The sequence below is a fragment of the Oreochromis aureus genome, linkage group 11, assembly GCF_013358895.1.
Source record: "Oreochromis aureus strain Israel breed Guangdong linkage group 11, ZZ_aureus, whole genome shotgun sequence".
Classification (NCBI taxonomy): Eukaryota; Metazoa; Chordata; class Actinopteri; order Cichliformes; family Cichlidae; genus Oreochromis; species Oreochromis aureus.
In genome coordinates, this window is record NC_052952.1 from 36,348,141 (window position 1) to 36,367,662 (window position 19,522).

Consider the following 19,522-nt stretch of genomic DNA (forward strand, 5'->3'; position numbering starts at 1 on the left):
TCCAATACCAAGTAAACACAGGGCCAGTATTGCCCATATCAGTGCCAATAATTTGAAGTTATTCAGGCAGCTAATTGTGGGAGAGTATTGTGCAATAACTTATGAGATGAATTCTCAATTTTTTTAAAATGTTGAATTCTGAACACATTTTAATCACCACTTTATCACAGTGATTATTATTTTCTGCAATTATTAGTTATCACAAGTAAACACACCTTTCAGCTTTTCCTGTGTTTTGAAACTGGGTTTTGGAGACCTGGGATGTAATTTTTCTGTCTCTAAGGCACAAAAAGGTTTGGACATTTTTCATAGTTTATGTTTGAGGTTTACTTTTTAGAAAGAAATAATTAACACAGTTCAGCGGGCTACATACTGAACTTGAAGGATAAAAGCAAAGTATCAATCCAATGGTGCTACCCAATAAACACCAGTATGTGGGCCCCACATGGGCTATGGGGGTTCCAAGTGGGGATAGGCTTACTTATCCTGTCTGTGCTAGTGCCCAATTTGTACCCTGTTATTGACTTATGTTGACGCTCCATATTACTGTGAAGCACTTTGGTGTGCCTTCGGGTTTTTAAATGTGCTATATAAATAAAATTGTATTGTATTGTACAATGGGCATCCAATCTGGGACCCACTTGGGTTAGCCAAGTAGGACCCACCTGAGCCAGCCCACATGGGCTATGTTCTATGCACCATATGGGTAACATATGGGAAGTTGCATGAACAGGCAACTGAGTTTAACGACCTTAGTTAAGTATAATTATTAGTCATGTGTAAGTATAAACATGAATTAAGATGAAATAACTGATAATAAATTATGCCAGAGGCAGCATATGTATATTTAATTAATAACAAAATATACATATAAAATATATTAATATAAGTGAAACACAAAGAACAGATGTGACTTAAAATTGTAAGAGATTTAATAAAATAAAATAAATGGCTTTACATTTGAGTGGGAAAAAATTTTCACTCCATGTAGGAGTGCTTTTCGAAATCTCACGTTATTTCATGAAATATCACGAGGTTTTCTCAAACCCGTCCCCCCCCCCTTCATTTCGCGCCCTTGGACAAAGCTGACAGTCGAGCTGGCAATTTTTGGATTAAGTGCATCTTTGAGCTACGGACTTATTTTCTGCACTAAGGGTAAGAACTTTTTGACTTAATTTGAATCCCTAAGTATAAATGAAATGTTTACAAAGTTATGATGCTGCAAAGTAATGTATGGCACATGTGCTGGCGAACTTTTTCCTAGCACTCAAGCAAGGCTAAGCAAGTTGAAATTTTTACCATAATGTTGGATTTAGCCAATTTTCACAGTTTGAAAGCATTGTCTGGTGTTCTGTATACTGCTTAACTAGCACCAAAATTAATGACTGCGTGTACTTAACATCAAGTTGTACTTAAACATTATCTTGGTTTTTCTCTATGATTAGTATTAATGACGGACTGTATTAGACCAATTTAACGAAGTTCTAATTTTTTAAGAGGAATATGGGAGGGTCTTTTCACTGTCAGAGCAACCAAAATTGCTTTGGTGTTGTCTTTATTATCTTTATTCCCCACGGCTAAATGAGGAGGGTAGGCCATGGCCATGAGTAACTAGTCCCCAGCTTTTGCCCCTGTGTCAGGAGCATGCACAGTATCGATCCGATACCAATACTAGTGTTGGTATTGATACTATCGCTATTTGGATCGATCTGCACACCTCTAGTTTTTATTGTAGTGAGTTCAAACGAAGTCCTTGCCATTGTGGGGAGGCTGAGAGCCACGACCACCCCTCCGTGCCTTGAAGACCTCTAGGGAATCCTGGGGGTCGCTGCCTTCCACCATTTGGTACAGAGTAACTCCTGGGGCCGGAGAGGAACCTGACTAAGGCATCTAACACTGCAGTCTTTCAGTGTGTTGCTGCTGCTGTTTCTGCTCTCTGACTCTCCACCCCTCTTGGTGTGCTGCTCTAACAGGGGAGACATGACTAAACAGCTGTCGCCCAGCTCCCCCTGGCACCCCCCATTTTGACTTCAGGCATGAAGCAAGTGACAAAAACTTCAAGCCACTGTTCCTGATAACATCTTCTTCAACCAACATAACCAGTTGCTGCTTCTGCTCACCTGGAACTAAGGAAAGCATTTTAACATGTTCATCTGTAGCTTACTAACAATGCAAAAGGAAGACCACAGTGTACCCATCTTCTGATGGTTCCAGCAGGATGACAAGATATTTTATTTATATATTTTTTAAAACTCAAACAGATTGAAATATGTGCATAATACAAAACCTGTATCTCTCTATGTATTTGTGATGAAATATTATGATGACCTGTCATGTTATTGTCCCAGCTGTGCTACCACATTTGAAACATCCTGCAAACACCCCTGAATCCTCAGTCTTCATCATATTAGCAAAGAACTAGGAAACCTGGAGATTATATATTATATAGTTTAATTATTCATAATATCCACCAGTCTTCTTCTGCTTATGGTAAAAATGAAGATTTTATTTAATAGTTCAAATTACAAACCATTTTGAATGAAGCACCAAAATAAATTCTTAGTGAAGGAAGATTTTTCAATTTAAACTTAATTCATATTCAAATATAACAAATATTAAATCTTCACAAAAAGTATAGTTGTGATGATTTTGATATTTGTTAGGTGAAGGAAATCTGGTATTTTCAGTAATTGTTTTGCATGATATACAGCACATTTACATTAACATTTTGGGATGTTTCTAGTTTGAAACTGAATGAGATAAGAGGCTCAGTGATCAGAAAAGGCCCCATATACCATAAACATCTTTTTTCTCTCACTATTTTACTAGTCCTTAGGGACTAGTAAAGCGCTATATAAATACAGGCCATTTACCATTTACCATCTCACCAAATATAAGTGTAAAATAACGTTTTATAAAATCCTTGCACACTGACATTTCCAACAGAATCTATGCTCAGGTAGATTATGTGCATTTGGTCTAAAGAGGTTTTTTCACCATTGTATGTTTTACTTTGCACTGAATTCATCGATTAGATGTTTCTCATTTTTCAAAAGGATTTTATAGAAGATATCGTTGCATCTTTCAGTATTTAGGTGACTGTAGAGTGTCCTCATCTTGTCCTGTGAGGTAGGCAGAGCCATAATGCTATTATAACTTTCTTGGCTGATAACATCACTGCCAAGAAGGTCATCTAAAATAGGTGCGACGTTGCTGACCCTCTGGATCAGCTGGACTCTGTGTTTATCCACAAAGTGTTTGCCTGGAAAAAAAGGAAATAAATTAAAATGAAAGAATAATTCATGAGATTAATGATTCATTCATTTTATTCACTTCCTCCATTTCATGATGTACAGGCCTGGATAACATTTTTCAACATTTGAAAACTACATTTTGCAGACATGATCTGAAGTGTGTAACTGTGACTAATATGCAAAAACATAAGAAGGAAGTAGTGTAAGTATGTTTTACACTCCTTAAGAAATTATAAAGGTAGTACCACTTATACGGTGATCTTTCTTCTGTTAAAGCATGAAATAAATATGTTCTCTTTTCATGTAAAGTTACACAAAACTGAAAGCACTAGTAGTACCTGCAAAATTCAGAATTAGTTTGTTATTGTGGAGCATTCAGGTGTGAACACAACACAGTCTTAACATGACTCACATGACTGGGCCCTTAAGAGATCTGTGCATAAACGAATGCCTACAGTGACTGCTTTACTGACTGGCCTGTCAAGTCCTGTTAGTGCTTTTGTCTGGACTTCTGAGTGTCACCGTTTTCTTTCATACTGGCTGCTCCTTCAGTGAAGCAACATTGTAAAGAAGAGAGGATCAGAATTCTTCCACGATGATGTGGGAGACCAGTAAAGTCAAGTAAACTATTATTTCAAATCATTGTTATTAAAGGTGGCTGTATGAGCTACTGAATTATGGGATGTACTTTGTTAAACCAGAGGTTGATACCAGTGCTCATGGTGCACACGCTGTACAAATGCAAGAAGACAACCACGGCACAGATCATCATGTGTGCACATGTTAAGAAATTCAATGAACACCAAATTAATTATATCACTATTGAAAATGAATCTCTAGCATTGTTTCTGGAACGGCAGCATTTTGAGGTGTATGTCAGGTCCAGCTCTCCCACCGTTTATGGCATACACAGACCTTCTGCTTGTTTTCCTATCCTACATGCATATTAGATAAATGCGCTTCATGCTGGTTAACACCTGCTTTGCATTATACTGAGCTGTAGGTTCCAGCTGAGACACTAAGAGCACCTCCTTTAAATTAAAACTAAATTAAAACTCAAGAAGCGTGTGCTTATGCTGCGACGCTTTGGCCAAGATCTGGTCTTCCTCAGGCGAGAAGCACACGAAAATAGTGAGAGAAAAAAGGTGAAGTTGTGGCTGTTGAAGGACTCTCAATAGAGATGTGCACTGTCCGAAGGTTAGGAATAGGGGAATGAAACTCCTCCCTGCACGAGGAGGGCAGGAGTAGTGCACGGGCCATACCATGACCCTTCCCAAGACCCGTCACGTTGTCGCCACCCCGTACTCCCACACAGCACCCCCCGAGGTCCAAATGAAGGTAAGTACCGTCCTTTTCTTTTTCAGGTTCAGGTAAGTACCAAATTATGTTTAATTTTGCAGAATTTGTGTTTTATTTGTCCTGTTTTTTTTAGGTTTCTAACTGTTTTTTAATAAAATATGTCTTTACTCAATGAATTTAGTCTCTGTGTCGTTTTTAATTCCAATGTTTAGGCTTTTAAACTGTTTTTATCCATAAATTATCCAATTTTTAGGTTTGAATTTTTAGGCCAGTAAATCAATATGTAAATGAAAAAACATCAAAGGAAATCCCCCCTGAAAATAACAAACAAAAACACTTTAGTGCTGACGCATGGCTGTAGCTACGTTTCGGCTGGATTGTGCCTTCTTCAGGCTGTGCACATGCGTCGCTGGCCAAATTAAAATGAAGAGATGTGCACTGTCCGAAGGTTAGGATTAGGATTACGGTTAAGTTTAGGGCTAGAACACATGGCTGGAACGTCGGTTACCACCAGGACCGTCAAGTGTTCCTGAGGGATGTCTCAGGCCGTGACAAATCGTCAGTATGTTATGCGCTCAGGAAGAGAACAGTCTCAAAATTCAGTGAGAAGACAGAACAGGTAATATTGATGAACCTACCATCCAACAGAGAGCTGGCAGCAGCTGCTCCCACTGAGGATCCTGCAGCTGTTAATAAATAACAAGGAAAGTTTTTAATTTCTTAACAAATGTATTGTTCTAACTTTTTAACTTTCATTATGCTAGCAGACTGAAACATTTTTCAGTCTTTCAATAAATTTATTGGGAAAACCAGGCTCCCAGTATACAAATTGGTGTCCATCACCACGGATGGTTTGCCACTCAAATGGATTCACTGCCAGGTGCAGGGAGGACAATGTTATTCCGGATTTCCTCAATTACCACTGCATAATACACCAACAAGCGTAATGCGCAAAAATGTCATCATTGTAAATTGTTTAAGCTGTACATTATTTATGTTATTTTATGTAGTTCAAGTTATGGTGCTTTTATTTTTAAGGTCAAGCCTGCTTACAAGTCTTGTTGTCTCCTTTTTGGAAGCCTAAGAAAACACCTGCAAGCAGGTAGCAAGAATGAGCCCGTAATGCTCTTTATTGAAAGTTAAGTGGAATGGACTTTAACTAGACACTTATAAGGAACCCTCAGAAGAATGGTGAGTAATTCCCTTTTTGCAGTATGCAGCCAACAAGGTATTTATTGATTTTATCTTTGTTTTCTTGTACAGTGTCATTTTAGGTCCTGTGTCTTACGTTGAGTGTTTATTTTGTTAATGCTGTGTAGTTTTCACATTGACTTAGGAGAGAAGTCTTCGAATAAACCAATGAAGAAAAAAACAGGTGAATTATACACTGTTTCACCAGAACTTTTCTGAAATAGAGGATGAGATTTTGACACTAAGCTGACATCCAATTTAAGTCCAGGGTTAATGGACAGTTCTGGAACTTACAGAGGAAAAGTACCCCGACATTAGGAAATGTGTTACCTCCTTGACTGCAGCTGCACTTATTCATGTGAGTCAGCCTTTTCCCAGAAGATTATTAAGTCCAAATACCATTCCACCATGACTGATGATTATTTGAAAGTGTACTGAGGCTGGCTATCAGCAGCTGCCGTCTGGACTGTGCATCCCTGGTTGAGTCCATTCAGTGCAAGTCATCAGAGTAAGGTAATATCAAAAAATGTACAGAGTTGTGTAATATGGGTTCATACAGTTATGCAACATGCATGAATGAATACTCCATATGTTTATAAATAAATATATGTTTTGCATTTTCGTAGTAGGTAAATCATTTTGACTTGGTCATTTCATAAGTCGCTCGCATGCTGAAAAAGTGTGTGCACCCAACACGTTCTCACTCCCAAAGCGTAACATTTTACGCTAGGTGACAAATCATCAACATATTACGTTTTCGGGCACCCGACGCGTTCCTACGTGACGACATCGGAAAACTGCGGACACATGAGAACTGTTTGGACTCAATCTACACATCTTCGCTTTTTCCCTTCAAATCGCTTGGGAAAACACTATTTCACCTCATTAAAGTGCTGGTTAAGGTTAGGCATAAGGTTGTGGTTAGGCTTAGGGATACGGTTATGGTTAGGTTTAGGGATAAGGTTAGGTTTAGGGCTGCAACACAGGGCTGGAACCCGCCACGTACCATAACAACGTGGAAGGTCACCATTCGCGTTCCTCAGGAACGCCGCGGGACGTGACAAAACGTCGGGATGTCACGCCTCGGGAGTGAGAACGGGCTCGTGCACCCCTGATTTAAATTCTCAGAATTCTAAATGAAGTCCTCTCCTCCTCAGGCACAAGTTGCAGCAGTATGAAATACGACCAACAATTAACAGTGGAGTCAATAAGCGCTAGAATTGGGCTATGGCATGGATGAGCAACGTCTCTGGATTAACAACAAATTTTGGTAAATTTTGGTAAACTTGTGAAATTTAAACCAAAGAAAACTCACTACTGTAAAATGTTAAATGCAGTTATTATACAAATAATTTGAAATATCTTACCTTGTGCTTGATCAGTGCTTTGGTATTCGGCTGAAAATAATCAAGGAACATAAAACGTATAAATATAAAATTTTAAAGAAACTTTACTCCAATCCATCAGCCACATTTAAGTATTTTGTTATGATCTTTAATTTGTGTTGTTTCTCATTTTAATCTTCAATATTTTATGTTGTAATTTAATATATTACACTCTATAAATTTGTCCTGCTTTGTTCTATTGTGTTGTTGGTAGGTGTAATAAAATGGTGTGCACTGGGCCATCATTTGGTGATGAAAGGTTAGACAAGTAAGCAACACTTTTCTGACTGTCACTGTTTATAGCTGTTTTAGGTATCATATCAGGAAAATGTCAACAGGGCTCCAACCAGAGATATCTGTTCTGTAGTTTTTGGGTTTTGCGTGGAATAAATAACATGTTTCCTGTTTTACATTCGCTTTGTTTCTTCCTACAGAATAAGACACAAACTATCTTAGAAAAGGACGAGTCAGAAAATGTACGTCCTGCAGAAGTGGCAAAGAAGGACCAAAGCTTACTGACAATGTTGAGCAAACATGTAATTGTACTCATTTAAGTCAATACAATAAAATGATGATAAATTTGAAATTGTAAATTTAACCTTTTCGAACTGTACAGGTCCATACTGGCTGAAGATCTTTTTTTGATGTGAGTTTAAGGCGGAAGTTTCCATCTGGATTTTCAGTGTAAACTTCAAAGAAATTTGGCTTTCCACTTGGATATCTGAGCTTTAAATCCTGTTAAAGAAAGAAAGAGCAACGGGAAAGAGAGAGATATGGTATGGATATTTGTAAGTTACTATTTCTGTCTTTACTACTCCACAGTAATATTTCAAAAGCTCATCACTAAATAATTTAATAGGTCGGTGCAGCTTCAGCAGTTTCTCAAAGCTTTCCACCTTCTCTCGTCCACAAATGGACTGCTGGTCTGCACCGGCCTATGGTTCATGCATCTGATCCAGTTCCAGCATCATCCTGTATCCATGTTTTCTCTCATCATTCATGTTTTTTCTTTTCCTGGTTCAAAGTCACTCACATGTTAAAGTCCTGGTAAGTCAGCATATAGCTGATGGTGTATCAAAGCCTTTTGTATCTTTTGTCATATTTATGCTCCTGCTAACAAGAGTTTCACTCTCTGAGCTTCATCAGACTTCAATCTCTTCTGTCTGCTCTCCATTCACCATCCAGGACTCCAGCCTCTGATGTAGGCTCAGTCTCTATTGTGCTTGCTTTTTTCCCTCTCCCTACCCTTCCCAACCTTCTTTTTGCTACGATCACTTAGTATATCCTATTTATTATAATATATTACATATATTACACTCATTTTCTGTGCTTTGGTCATGCTTGAGCTAACAATACTGTTTTCATTCTATAGAGTTGAACTTCCTTGCCACAGTAAGATTGCTCTTACTGTTTTGGGGGGTCCTGTCCTAAATCCTAACACTGCTGGGATTCCAATCTGCAATCAAGGTTCATCAGCATTAAATCACCAAATAGATTAGTTCATTTTTCTATCTCAGTAAATCATGTTCACTTCTTCCAGATCAGCTCTTCTTATTGAAATATTTACTGAATCCTTTCTTTGCTCAGTAAAATGCATGAAGGCTGCCGACGACAGCTGGACTATTTATTCACAAAGCCTATTATGCAAATATGTATTTGGAAAGAAATTAAAGCATTTCAAATCATACTTGAGGACAGATTTCTGCACCATCCACATCTGCTGTTAGTGTGAAACGATCAAGAATTTTCAAGGACTTCTCTGGATCTGGCTTTAGGATAGCTTTGTACCCATGGGGCACTTCCCTCTGCCTCATTACCTGTGAAGAATAAAGTGCAAAGATACTAAAAAGCCATGTAACACATTTGTGAGTTTTATATATTAATTTATTCATTCTTCTGATTCTGCCTATTATACTGTGAAACATGTAATAACCTGCTGTAGCCCAGGATCACGTGGGATCAGATAAACATGCAGTGTGAGGAAAGCTGTGTTGGTCTGATATATCAAAACATTGCAGCCGATTTTCACAGGAACGCCGAGTTTCATCAGGACCGCTCTCGGAGAGAAAATCGGTTCAGTTAACTTGACATGTGTTGGTGTGACCTCAGACACTTTTTCCACAACGTCTCCACAGTCATCTATGTGAAGGACTGCAAACTTGTCCAATATGTCAGGGATGTCATCTGCAGGAGAACAACAACACAAACATGGTGAGAAGAACAGTTTCTAACAGTTTGTGCGCTCACTGTCAGAAATGTCAAACATCTGAAATTCTTCCTTCATGTCCTCTTACCGATGCAGATCCAGTGTGGCAGGTGAACTTCATTTAACTTCCCAGCAGTGACTGTGACGTCCATCAGAGGACCTGCAGGCATGTATTGTCTGCTCTCCATCCTCTCCATGTGTCCCTCCCAAGATCTAAACTGGTACTGAAAGCTGGTCTTTCCCTTACAGACCCAGCGCAAGCCCGAGACTCTGCATTCAAAGTGTCCTGCTGCAGACTGAAGGCTGAAACAGGAAGTAAATACACACTCATGAAGGAACAACAGAGTGAATGGAAACACAGAGAGTAGTCGTGTGAATTGGATGCTAAATGAAGAATTTCCTCTGGGAATAAATCCAAAGCTGAACTGTTTCCTGTAGTTCCAGTTTGCTGTGCTGCAGCATTCAGGAAGTTGATTTACCTGTAAGTTGGAGCCTCGTCTGCATCTGTACTGTTCACCTCAGGTTCAAGTTTAGTCCAATCACTGGAGTCCTGCTGCAGAGGACACTCACTTTAGTAAAGAAGTACACATGTTTATAAAGAGAGAAACTTTAGGAATAAATGGATGAATGGAAGGGATTACCGTCATGCTCTGACAACCTTCAAGCTCTGAACTTCTTTCAGTTTTTCGTCCTTGTTGAGACACAAAGAATTCAAATGAATGATGTTATGCTGACATATAAAATCATCCTCTAACTGTCCACATGTTTGCTGTTTGATCACTTTATGCTGTGCAGAGCTGCTTCAACATCAGAACAACATGTTCAGCAGGACGTGCAGCTGAGTGACGTCTAAGATGATCAAAAGTTGATGAATTCAAATATTCTCACCAGTGATGTCAGAACAAGACAGAGAGAGAGAAAAACAAGAATCTGAACAAGTTTATCATAAATTATAAAAATGTATTTACAGCGGTCTCTCATTTATTGCGGGGGTTACGTTCTAAAAATAACCGACGATACGTGAAATCTGCGAAGTATCCAACTTTATTTTTTACAGTTATTATAGATGTTTTAAGTCTGTAAAACCCCTCACTACACACTCTATACACATTTCTCAGACAGACATGAACATTTTCACACTTTTCTCTCTTGTTTAAACACTCAAAGTTCAAACCTTCGTAGAAAAATAATACCAGTATTATACAGGGTGGGCCATTTATATGGATACACCGTAATAAAATGGGAATGGTTGGTGATATTAAAGTTCTGTTTGTGGCACATTAGTATATGTGAGGGGGCAAACTCCTCAAGATGGGTGGTGACCATGGTGGCCATTTAGAAGTCGGCCATCTTGGATACAACTTTTGTTTTTTCAATAGGAAGAGGGTCATGTGACACATCAAACTTATTGGTAATGTCACAAGAAAAACAATGGTGTGCTTGGTTTCAACGTAACTTTATTCTTTCATGAGTTATTTACAAGTTTCTCTTTGTTCACAGCCATTGACATGTCGAAGAGGTTAACACGTGAGGAGCGGATCGAAATCGTGTTGATATCTGGTGAACGCAGTAACCGGGTCATTGCAGCAGATTTCAGTGCAAGACACCCTACGAGACCACCCATCTCCCATGCTACAGTTAGCAAACTGCTTGCTAAGTTTCGTGAAGCTGGTTCAGTGTTGGATTTGCCAAAATGTGGACGCAAGAAAACTGTCACTAATGAAGAAACATCAGTGGCTGTCCTAGCTTCATTCAGCAAGAGCCCACAGCGTAGCACTCGCCGCATGTCACTGGAGAGTGGCATTAGTCGAACATCCTTGGCGGATATTAGCTACTCACAAATGGCACCCTTACAAACTCCAGCTACTGCAGCATCTCAATGAGGATGACCCAGATCGGCGCACAGAATTTGCAGAATGGGCAAAACAAAAATTGGAACAGGACCCTCAGTTCACGCAGAAGATTTTGTTCAGTGATGAGGCAAACTTTTATGTGAATGGTGAAGTTAACAAACAAAACCACCGCTATTGGTCTGACACTAACCCACATTGGATGGATCCCTCCAAGACTGTTGGAACAACAAAAGTGATGGTTTGGTGTGGTATATGGGGCACAACGATAGTGGGTCCATTCTTCATCAATGGAAACCTCAAGGCCACTGGATATTTGAAATTGTTACATGATGATGTGTTTCCCTCTTTATGCACCGAAGCTGGCACGTTCCCTGAGTTTTTCCAGCAAGATGGTGCACCACCACATTATGGGTGCCAGGTCCGAGCATTCCTAGATGAACAGTTTCCTGGAAAGTGGATTGGTCGTCGTGGGCCAGTTGAATGGCCCCCAAAGTCTCCCGATCTGACCCCTTTAGACTTTTATCTTTGGGGTCATCTGAAGGCAATTGTCTATGGTGTGAAGATACGAGATGTGCAGCACCTGAAACTACGGATACTGGATGCCTGTGCTGGCATTTCTCCTGCGGTGTTGCTATCAGTGTGTGAAGAGTGGGAGAAGAGGGTTGCATTGACAATCCAACACAATGGGCAGCACATTGAACACATTTTATAAGTGGTGAGAAACTTGTGAATAACTCATGAAAGAATAAAGTTACGTTGAAACCAAGAGCACCATTGTTTTTCTTGTGACATTACCAATAGGTTTGACGTGTCATATGCAATGTTCCCTCTAATTTTTCATGTGTCTGAGCGAACACACAAACTCCCTGAGCGTCCCTTGGACCACTGTGAGCGACATCAGACGTGTGCACTGTGGTCACGCCAGCATCTAATCCATCCAAGTCACATGGTTTATTAAAATAATCAAATTACAGCATTTACATTTATGTTAGACTACTTTTAATTAACTGCTTTAGCCCACTTACAATGAAAATGTAAAAAAAAATCTTGCTCATGACCTGTGTAGCATGTTAACACTATTGGAAGTAAAAATAACTTGAACTCCAATTTTAAAAACACAACTTTCTTTCTTTCTTTCTTTTTCATAAAGCTCTGACTAGTATTATGAGTCTGTGGTCTGGGAGAGAGTCTGTAACTCTCTGTCTTCAAAATACAGCATATAATGACCAATGTTGGGCAATTAATTATATAGTTACTTCTTCAGAAAAGTAACTCAGTTTGGCAAACAACAAAGTTTTTTGCAGCTTTTTTTCAAATGCAGCCAAGGCGTTTTTAAATAAACATTTCAAACTATTTACAGAACAATCAGCTGTTCTGCATCAAATCTGATGTCACACAAATTATTTGTGCCACTCCAAAAATAATTTCTGTCCACTATGAGATAAAGGAGAACAACAGCCTGATACCTGCAGGCCTGACAACAGGAGATGTATCACTGCTGTAACACCTGTAACATTCAGCAGTTGTTCTGACACACACAACAAAACTATTGACTACACTACACACTAACTACACACTAACCACACACTAACTACACACTAACTACACAAGATTTGCGCTAAACGTCGCAAATCTCTCACATCTCAGAACACCGCCGTCACTCCTAAAACTTCCCCCCGTTTCTTAACAACTAGATGCCACGTTGCCATATCATTTTTTGATTGGTCGACATGGTACTCCAATAGGAAAGGGTGGGGGTTGGTTTTGTTTTTGCCCACAGGTGGAGAGTGCTTTCGAGCGTTTTCCTTATAAAACGCCGTTTTTACCGTTTCTTCCCGCAGTAAATATAAATAACGACAGTATTCAGGAAGAAAACCAAACATTGGATATATTTTTTTTATCATAACTCTGGTTTTACGTGGCCGATCAACACAATTTAAAAACTGGTATAAAGTACACTTTTTTTTCCGTCAATTGTTCCGTCTGTCCTGCTCACATCTCCAATGGTTGTACACGTTGTCATTAACGTGGCTTCACTGCACATCAGCCACGCCGCTTTGCTCGCTAAAACACCGGTGTCGGCACATAAGGACGCTGTCATAGCCTGTCAACGACGTTGATTAGCTGCGTATATACGAATGTGAATCGCATCATTAGCTGGACTATGGGATAAGGTGGCATCGTTCTAATCCCATACGGGAGCAGCCAGTCACTTACTGACTAACACTGCAAAACAGAATTGCTGAAGTTTTAATTTTAATTTCATTTCAGGTTAGATTTTTATTTGTGCGTGTCAGTGGCAAGACATTTTTAAACATTGAAAGAATACAGAAACAGTCAGAGTTTTGTTCAGAGAACTACGTGCGCACGGGTGAGTGATCGAGTGATACTCACCCCGAGGCTTTGTAGTCAGCTTTATTTATACATCGTAGCATTCCCTGTTTTATCAGGCTGTAACAGACAATCTGGGCATGTATGGGACACAGTGTGTGTGTGTGTGTGTGTGAGTGTATTGTCTATCTCGAGGAAAACAGAAGCCAGTTGGGTCCTGTTTCCAAGGGTGTCTGCAAGAGACTTTCACAGGAGTCAGCGATTACTGCAGGGCTCATGTGTATGTGTGTGAGAAGAAGCAAAGACAAAACATAAAGATATGTGAACACTATGTGCTTTCCAAGCCTTTCTTAACAGGAGCATATGAGTAAATGAGTAAATGGAACATTATAAGGAGAACTGAGTAAATGAAACATTAAAAAGAAGATGTATCAAAAAGGAAAAACATCATAAAATCACAAAATCCCTTAACATTCCCTGCTGTTGTTCATATATATTTATGTACTTCAACTACTAGTCACTTGCAGAAGCATTTTCAACTAGAGTATCATTTTGTGAAAACGTACATGATCAACTTTAGTGGGTTTACACAGTTTAGTGCTTAAAAATCATCTTCTTCAACTTGTACCTCTTCTTGAGCTTGTTCATTTTGAGATAATGCAACATAAGCTTGCAATCTTACAGTAAACATTTTGCTTATCATACTCCGAATACAAGGCAGTACACATGTGGAAAATAAGCAAAGTAACATAAGGAGCATTCCAACGAATGTTAGTCCTTTTGTAAGTAATGACTTCCACGACCCGCTAAGCAGCCATGTGAGCCAGTCCTCGGTGTTGTGTGTGTAATCTTGCTGCTGTACTCGTCTGAGCTGACGTAGCGTGTTCAGTGTGTCAGACAAGTTGGTGGAATGCACATTATCAGGTGTTTTGCATTAAGAGGCATGTGCGAACAGATGTAATAGTTTCTGTCTCTTGTGGAGTTTTACACATAACGGTACCAGGCATTGTTCATCCATGGGTGGTTGCGATCTTGTGTCATGTCGTCTGGATGTATTGTGTCATGTGTCAATCTTGTCCTTCTTCTTCTGAAATCAGCGACAGCAGTCCCAACAGAATTGTGACACTGGCCATCAGAACGAGTATGGTCTTCATGATGACCGAACACACCTGGTCCTGTGAGTGAGTAGACTAGGGGCGAGAAGAACAAGGGCGGGATTTACCCAAACAGCCCTCTCTCCACCTCCCAGGTCACTGACAGGCAGGGGTGCTGGCGTCTTAGTGTGGACTGTCACTCACTTTTTACAGTGGCTCTGGTGAATCCAGGAAGGTCGTTCAGCAATTTTGCAGGCTGTTGGTGTGGCCAGGAGGACTTGGTAGGGTCCTTCCCACCTCGGGAGCTCCACTTTTCCTCTGGAGCACTTTTATCAGGATCCAATCTCCTGGTTTCAACCTGGAAGAGACTGGAAGAGAATCATCTGGCAGTTGATTGTTCAAAACTATTTCTTTGTTTTCTAACAGTTTTGTCATCCATTCTGCTAGTTTTGTTTCTCTTATGGATTTGTCTATGAGATATGAGAGGTGATGTTTTATACTGAAGCCCAGCGCTTCAGAGACTTTTGATATTACTTCATTTACGAAGTGTGTAGCACAATAGACAATTCAATCAAGACCTTGAGCCATAAACAGACCTCACGCACAGACATTGTTTTCATAACCGGACAATTTTAGACCTTGTTCCTTAAATCTACATAAATATCCTCTGGGTGACATAAAACACATTTTAAGCAGTCAATTGCTTCTCATAAAAATTATGTATTGGGATGTTTGTGTGCAGCATTTTGCATGAGCATAAGCATTTGCGAGCAAAGCATTCTTCATTGCATAAGCGTGTGTGTGTGCCATTTCTCCCTCTATCAACGAGTGCACATGTGTTCATGTGTATATTTCACATCATTCTGAATCGGTGTATATAGATGTGTGTGTGTTCATCACTTTCCTGTTCTGGTGTTCTGGGTAAACCACAGCCTGAAGCGTGCCCTGGGGTCCTGCCCTCCTCCTTTTCAGTCTGTTTGCGACCATTGCTGCTGCTGCTGTTCAAAGTTCTGTCCATCCTGGTTCTGACCCCAATTGGGGCAGTCCTTTCTCCAATGTCCATGCTCACCGTAGGTGAAACCTGCATCTTCTTCTCCTGTGTTTTTGTCCATTCTGAGGTGCCTTTTGACCTCAGTTGGTCCTTCGGTCTCGGTCACGCCCTTTTTGCTGCCGTGTTGGTCCATCACTGTCCTGCACCGTGTTAATGCAGAATTGTTAGGGTCAGCATTCTTTTGCTCGGCCTTACTTGTCATTCGGCTTGGCAGGCGTCTCGTCACAGCTCTGTCAGCTGAAGCTGTCGGAGAATTTTCCCCCGTGTAGTGAAACGGGCCTTGGTTTTAGTGCTCTCCGTCTCTGCTGCATGAGATCGCTTTTCTGCAGCACTGTTGACATTTTTCAGGTTGTTGTTGTGGGTCCAGCTGTTGCAGCGTTTGGTCAGGGTCACGTAGAGGGGAGAGCAGGAGTCCAGGTCAGCCTCGGCTTTCAGGGCCAGCAAAGCAGCCTGTAATTAAACATAAAGAGAAAAAACAAAACAAAACAAAAGCAAGTAGAAGTGTATGAACAGGAAAATTATGTTGTGCTGGCTGTGATACAAAGAGAGGGGAGAAACACCGGGCAGGCCCTGTGTCAGCCATCCCCTTTTTTTTTCTTTCTTTTCTCTCACGATGTAATCAACTGATAACTCACCAAGTTGACAGGACAACACAGGTAGATATTTAAATTCTTAAGATCATGTTTAAAAGCACAAAAAGGAATTTTCCTTCCGTCAGTAATCACATGTGTCGTTCAATCAGCAGAAAACATCTCACAATTTGACTTTTAACCATTGTTGTTTAATCACTGGTTGGTCATACCAGTCTCTTTATTTTCTTTTTGAAGAAGTTAAATTGTTGTCCTGCAACCCAGAGGGTATATTTGTTAGTAATAGATAAACTTCATCATTTAACAACAGGTGTATATTAATTTTTGCTGCTTTAACCTTGCTGGAAAATCTTCACGTGTTCATGAGTGTAAGCTGTGTTTTCATTGCGTTTGTAGGCAGGTTAATTTTAACTTTTCCTCAAACAAGGCATGTCTCTAACAGTTGCCCTTCACTCGCGTGTGCTAAGAAAGGCAAAAGTGCTTGTAGTAGTTGTGAGATTACATTACATTATACCTGTAAACAAAATGAGTGAATCATGATACTGCTGTAGGCCACATCATACTTCTTGTTTAATCAGTATTTAGTTTCAGTTTGCATCACACCTCCCAATTGAAAGAATGTGAAAATCACCAGATCTATGAGATAGGTTTGTATTATCCTATACTGCTGATTTACTGTGTGTGAGTTACACTGTTTCATGACATTTCATAACGCTGAGTTATGAAAAGAGTATTGTGTTCAGAGAGTAGGGGCCTCCCTCTTTTCTTTCTTTTTTTTCCTTTGTGATAGTAAAGAACAGAGCACATGCCACGGGAGCGTCACCCCACCTTTGGTGGAGGCAGAAAAACAGGAGCCAAGGTCATAACTCAGGCTCACAAAGAGTCAGAAAAATGTGAATGCTTAGTTTTGTGGCTGTGGCGCATTTTGTATGGCTTCTTTTCTTTTGTTTAGTAGCTTTCTGCCTTCACCTGAGAGGGTGTGCCCTAAGCATGTGACTTCAGGTCTCCATGATTGGAGTTTATTTAAAGATTTGCAGTATTAGCTGTCTTCATCACTTAAACAAAACATCACTCTTTGTTTTATTTTTATTATTATTACTATTGTTTTAAATTCTCCTTTCTCAAAGACGGAAATGAAATTGTATTTGTTCTTTGCTGAGAAACACAAAATTACATTTCAAACAAAAAAACAGACACCCCAGCTCTCAGCTGGCTCTGGACTTATCATCATCAAACTGATACAACTGAAACTGATTTATTCATTTTTCAACCCAACAAAACAAAACGAAACAAAAACAAGTTACTGATGGCTTGAACGCTTTACACATGAGTCAGGATGCAAAAAGGCTGCTGCCAGAGACAAATCAGAAGCATGAGGAAAAACTGAGCTCACAGACAGCTTCATGTTTGAGCTTTAATAACTCTGTTTCCCTCCTCTGATGTGTTCTTATGCAGCCCCTGCTCTAAAAATGTGTAACCTGCTCATCAGCTTAGCAGTGACCATATATTTAATTCAGCTTCACAATTGTGTGGCCTTAGCTGTTATATAAAGGGTGTTTAGTTGTTAGTATAGGTGTGCTCTATATCTCAACAATGTCTCATCTAGGATGACAGGTTTTCAAGCAGGTCAAGCGTCTCTATGCACTTGATTAGATTTGGTATTTTCTTCATCTCATATATCATTATACTGAGTTTGAGCAAACCTTAAGCTTGATTCAGACTACTTTTAACAATAGTATATTACAATATACTACTATACTACAAATATACAATCGTCTATTATAATATTTCATATATATATTTTATTATGTATCCACCAAAGGTGGGGTGATCTGCAGTTTCACCCCACCCAAGCCGAGAGACACACTTTCCTTGGCTGAACAATGACACAGCCATAATATACCTTATGCATCTCTCTCTTTTTTCACTTATATCTGCTTGGAGGGTTTCTTTTAATTTAGTCAATGTGGAGGGGCTACATTTTTTCCTCCCATGTGGGACATTTAGTTTACTTTTGGATTTGTTGCCCATTTCTAAGTTTGTTTAATCGATGCAATACTTATATTTTATATTTTATTTATACTGCCAGCACACACTGTGAGACGTTCTGGTACTAGAGTCAGAGGAGGTTATTAAGTCAGCCTTCTACCCTGAACTAAATTCAGGGCGGACTTAATTTTTCACGCGTTGACAGCGCAACCTTTTCTCTTTCTCACCATCCAGTACTCACAGGAAAACAATAGGAGTAGTGCAGGAGCCTAGAGCTCCTATTCAATGAAGCACTTACTCCTCAACAAACATTCAGCAAACAGTTAGCGCTTAGAGAAAATCCTATTTTCATTTGACACTCTCGCTTCTCTGGCTACCAACCTTTATTTTTGTTGCGGATTGAGCCTCTCAGGGCATGTTAATCCGTCTTACACAGGCGGCGTGGCTACCAACCTTTTTGTTTTTATGCTGCGGATTAAGCCTCTCAGGGCATGTTAATCCGTCTTACACAGGCGAGCGTTGCTACCAACCTTTTGTTTTTATGCTGCGGATTAAGCCTCCCAGGGCGTGTTAATCCGTCCACGCAGGCGAGCGTGAGATATACTGGCTACCAACCCTTACTTATGTTATGTAAACAGGGCCCCACAGGGCAGGTTGTTTCGTCTTACACGGGCGAGCATATTACATAGGACACGTCTGTCCTTTTCCTTTTCGTCCACACAGGACCCTTCTACTTTGAGCAGTGTCAAACTAAAATCGATTATTCAACGCCAAAGTGTTTCTGGCTGCTTTATATTCACCTTCAATGTTGTGCTGTGTTCTTTTTTCCCGGCGTCACCGAGAACCTGGCGTCGTGGACCTGTATAAGACACTGGCCAGTAGGCGAATGTACGACTCTGGGCTTTTTTCCTCGCTTCGCTAGAAGCGGTGGTTGCAGTGCAGGTACTCACGACGTCAGGATCTGGTGGCTCCGTCTGTGAATAGTTAGATGATACAATAATATCAATAAACTATCCGGCTCGAAGGACCAATTAAATGTCAGTGGCAAGACATTTTTAAACATTGAAAGAATACAGAAACAGTCAGAGTTTTGTTCAGAGAGAACTACGTGCGCACGGGTGAGTGATCGAGTGATACTCACCCGAGGCTTTGTAGTCAGCTTTATTTATACATCGTAGCATTCCCTGTTTTATCAGGCTGTAACAGACAATCTGGGCATGTATGGGACACAGTGTGTGTGTGTGTGTGTGAGTGTATTGTCTATCTCGAGGAAAACAGA

At 40.0% G+C, this 19,522-nt stretch overlaps 1 protein-coding gene across 11 annotated transcripts in view; it reads right to left on the bottom strand.

Moving 5' to 3' along the window:
* Positions 1-2,485: 2,485 nt before the first annotated feature.
* Positions 2,486-19,522, bottom strand: part of LOC116330579 — a 285,981-nt gene continuing 268,944 nt past the window's right edge. For 10 of the 11 annotated variants that reach the window (XM_039620038.1, XM_039620034.1, XM_039620037.1 and 7 more), the window contains 9 exons: positions 9,977-10,026; positions 9,815-9,888; positions 9,424-9,638; positions 9,063-9,313; positions 8,818-8,946; positions 7,729-7,864; positions 7,112-7,141; positions 5,192-5,239; positions 2,486-3,262 (listed from right to left, as the gene is read on the bottom strand). In XM_039620038.1, coding sequence (XP_039475972.1) covers positions 3,009-3,262; positions 5,192-5,239; positions 7,112-7,141; positions 7,729-7,864; positions 8,818-8,946; positions 9,063-9,313; positions 9,424-9,638; positions 9,815-9,888; positions 9,977-10,026 — 1,187 coding nt within the window. In that variant the 3' untranslated portion in view covers positions 2,486-3,008. The remainder of the gene's footprint in view (positions 3,263-5,191; positions 5,240-7,111; positions 7,142-7,728; positions 7,865-8,817; positions 8,947-9,062; positions 9,314-9,423; positions 9,639-9,814; positions 9,889-9,976; positions 10,027-19,522) is intronic. The other variant, XM_039620036.1, reaches the window with a different exon arrangement.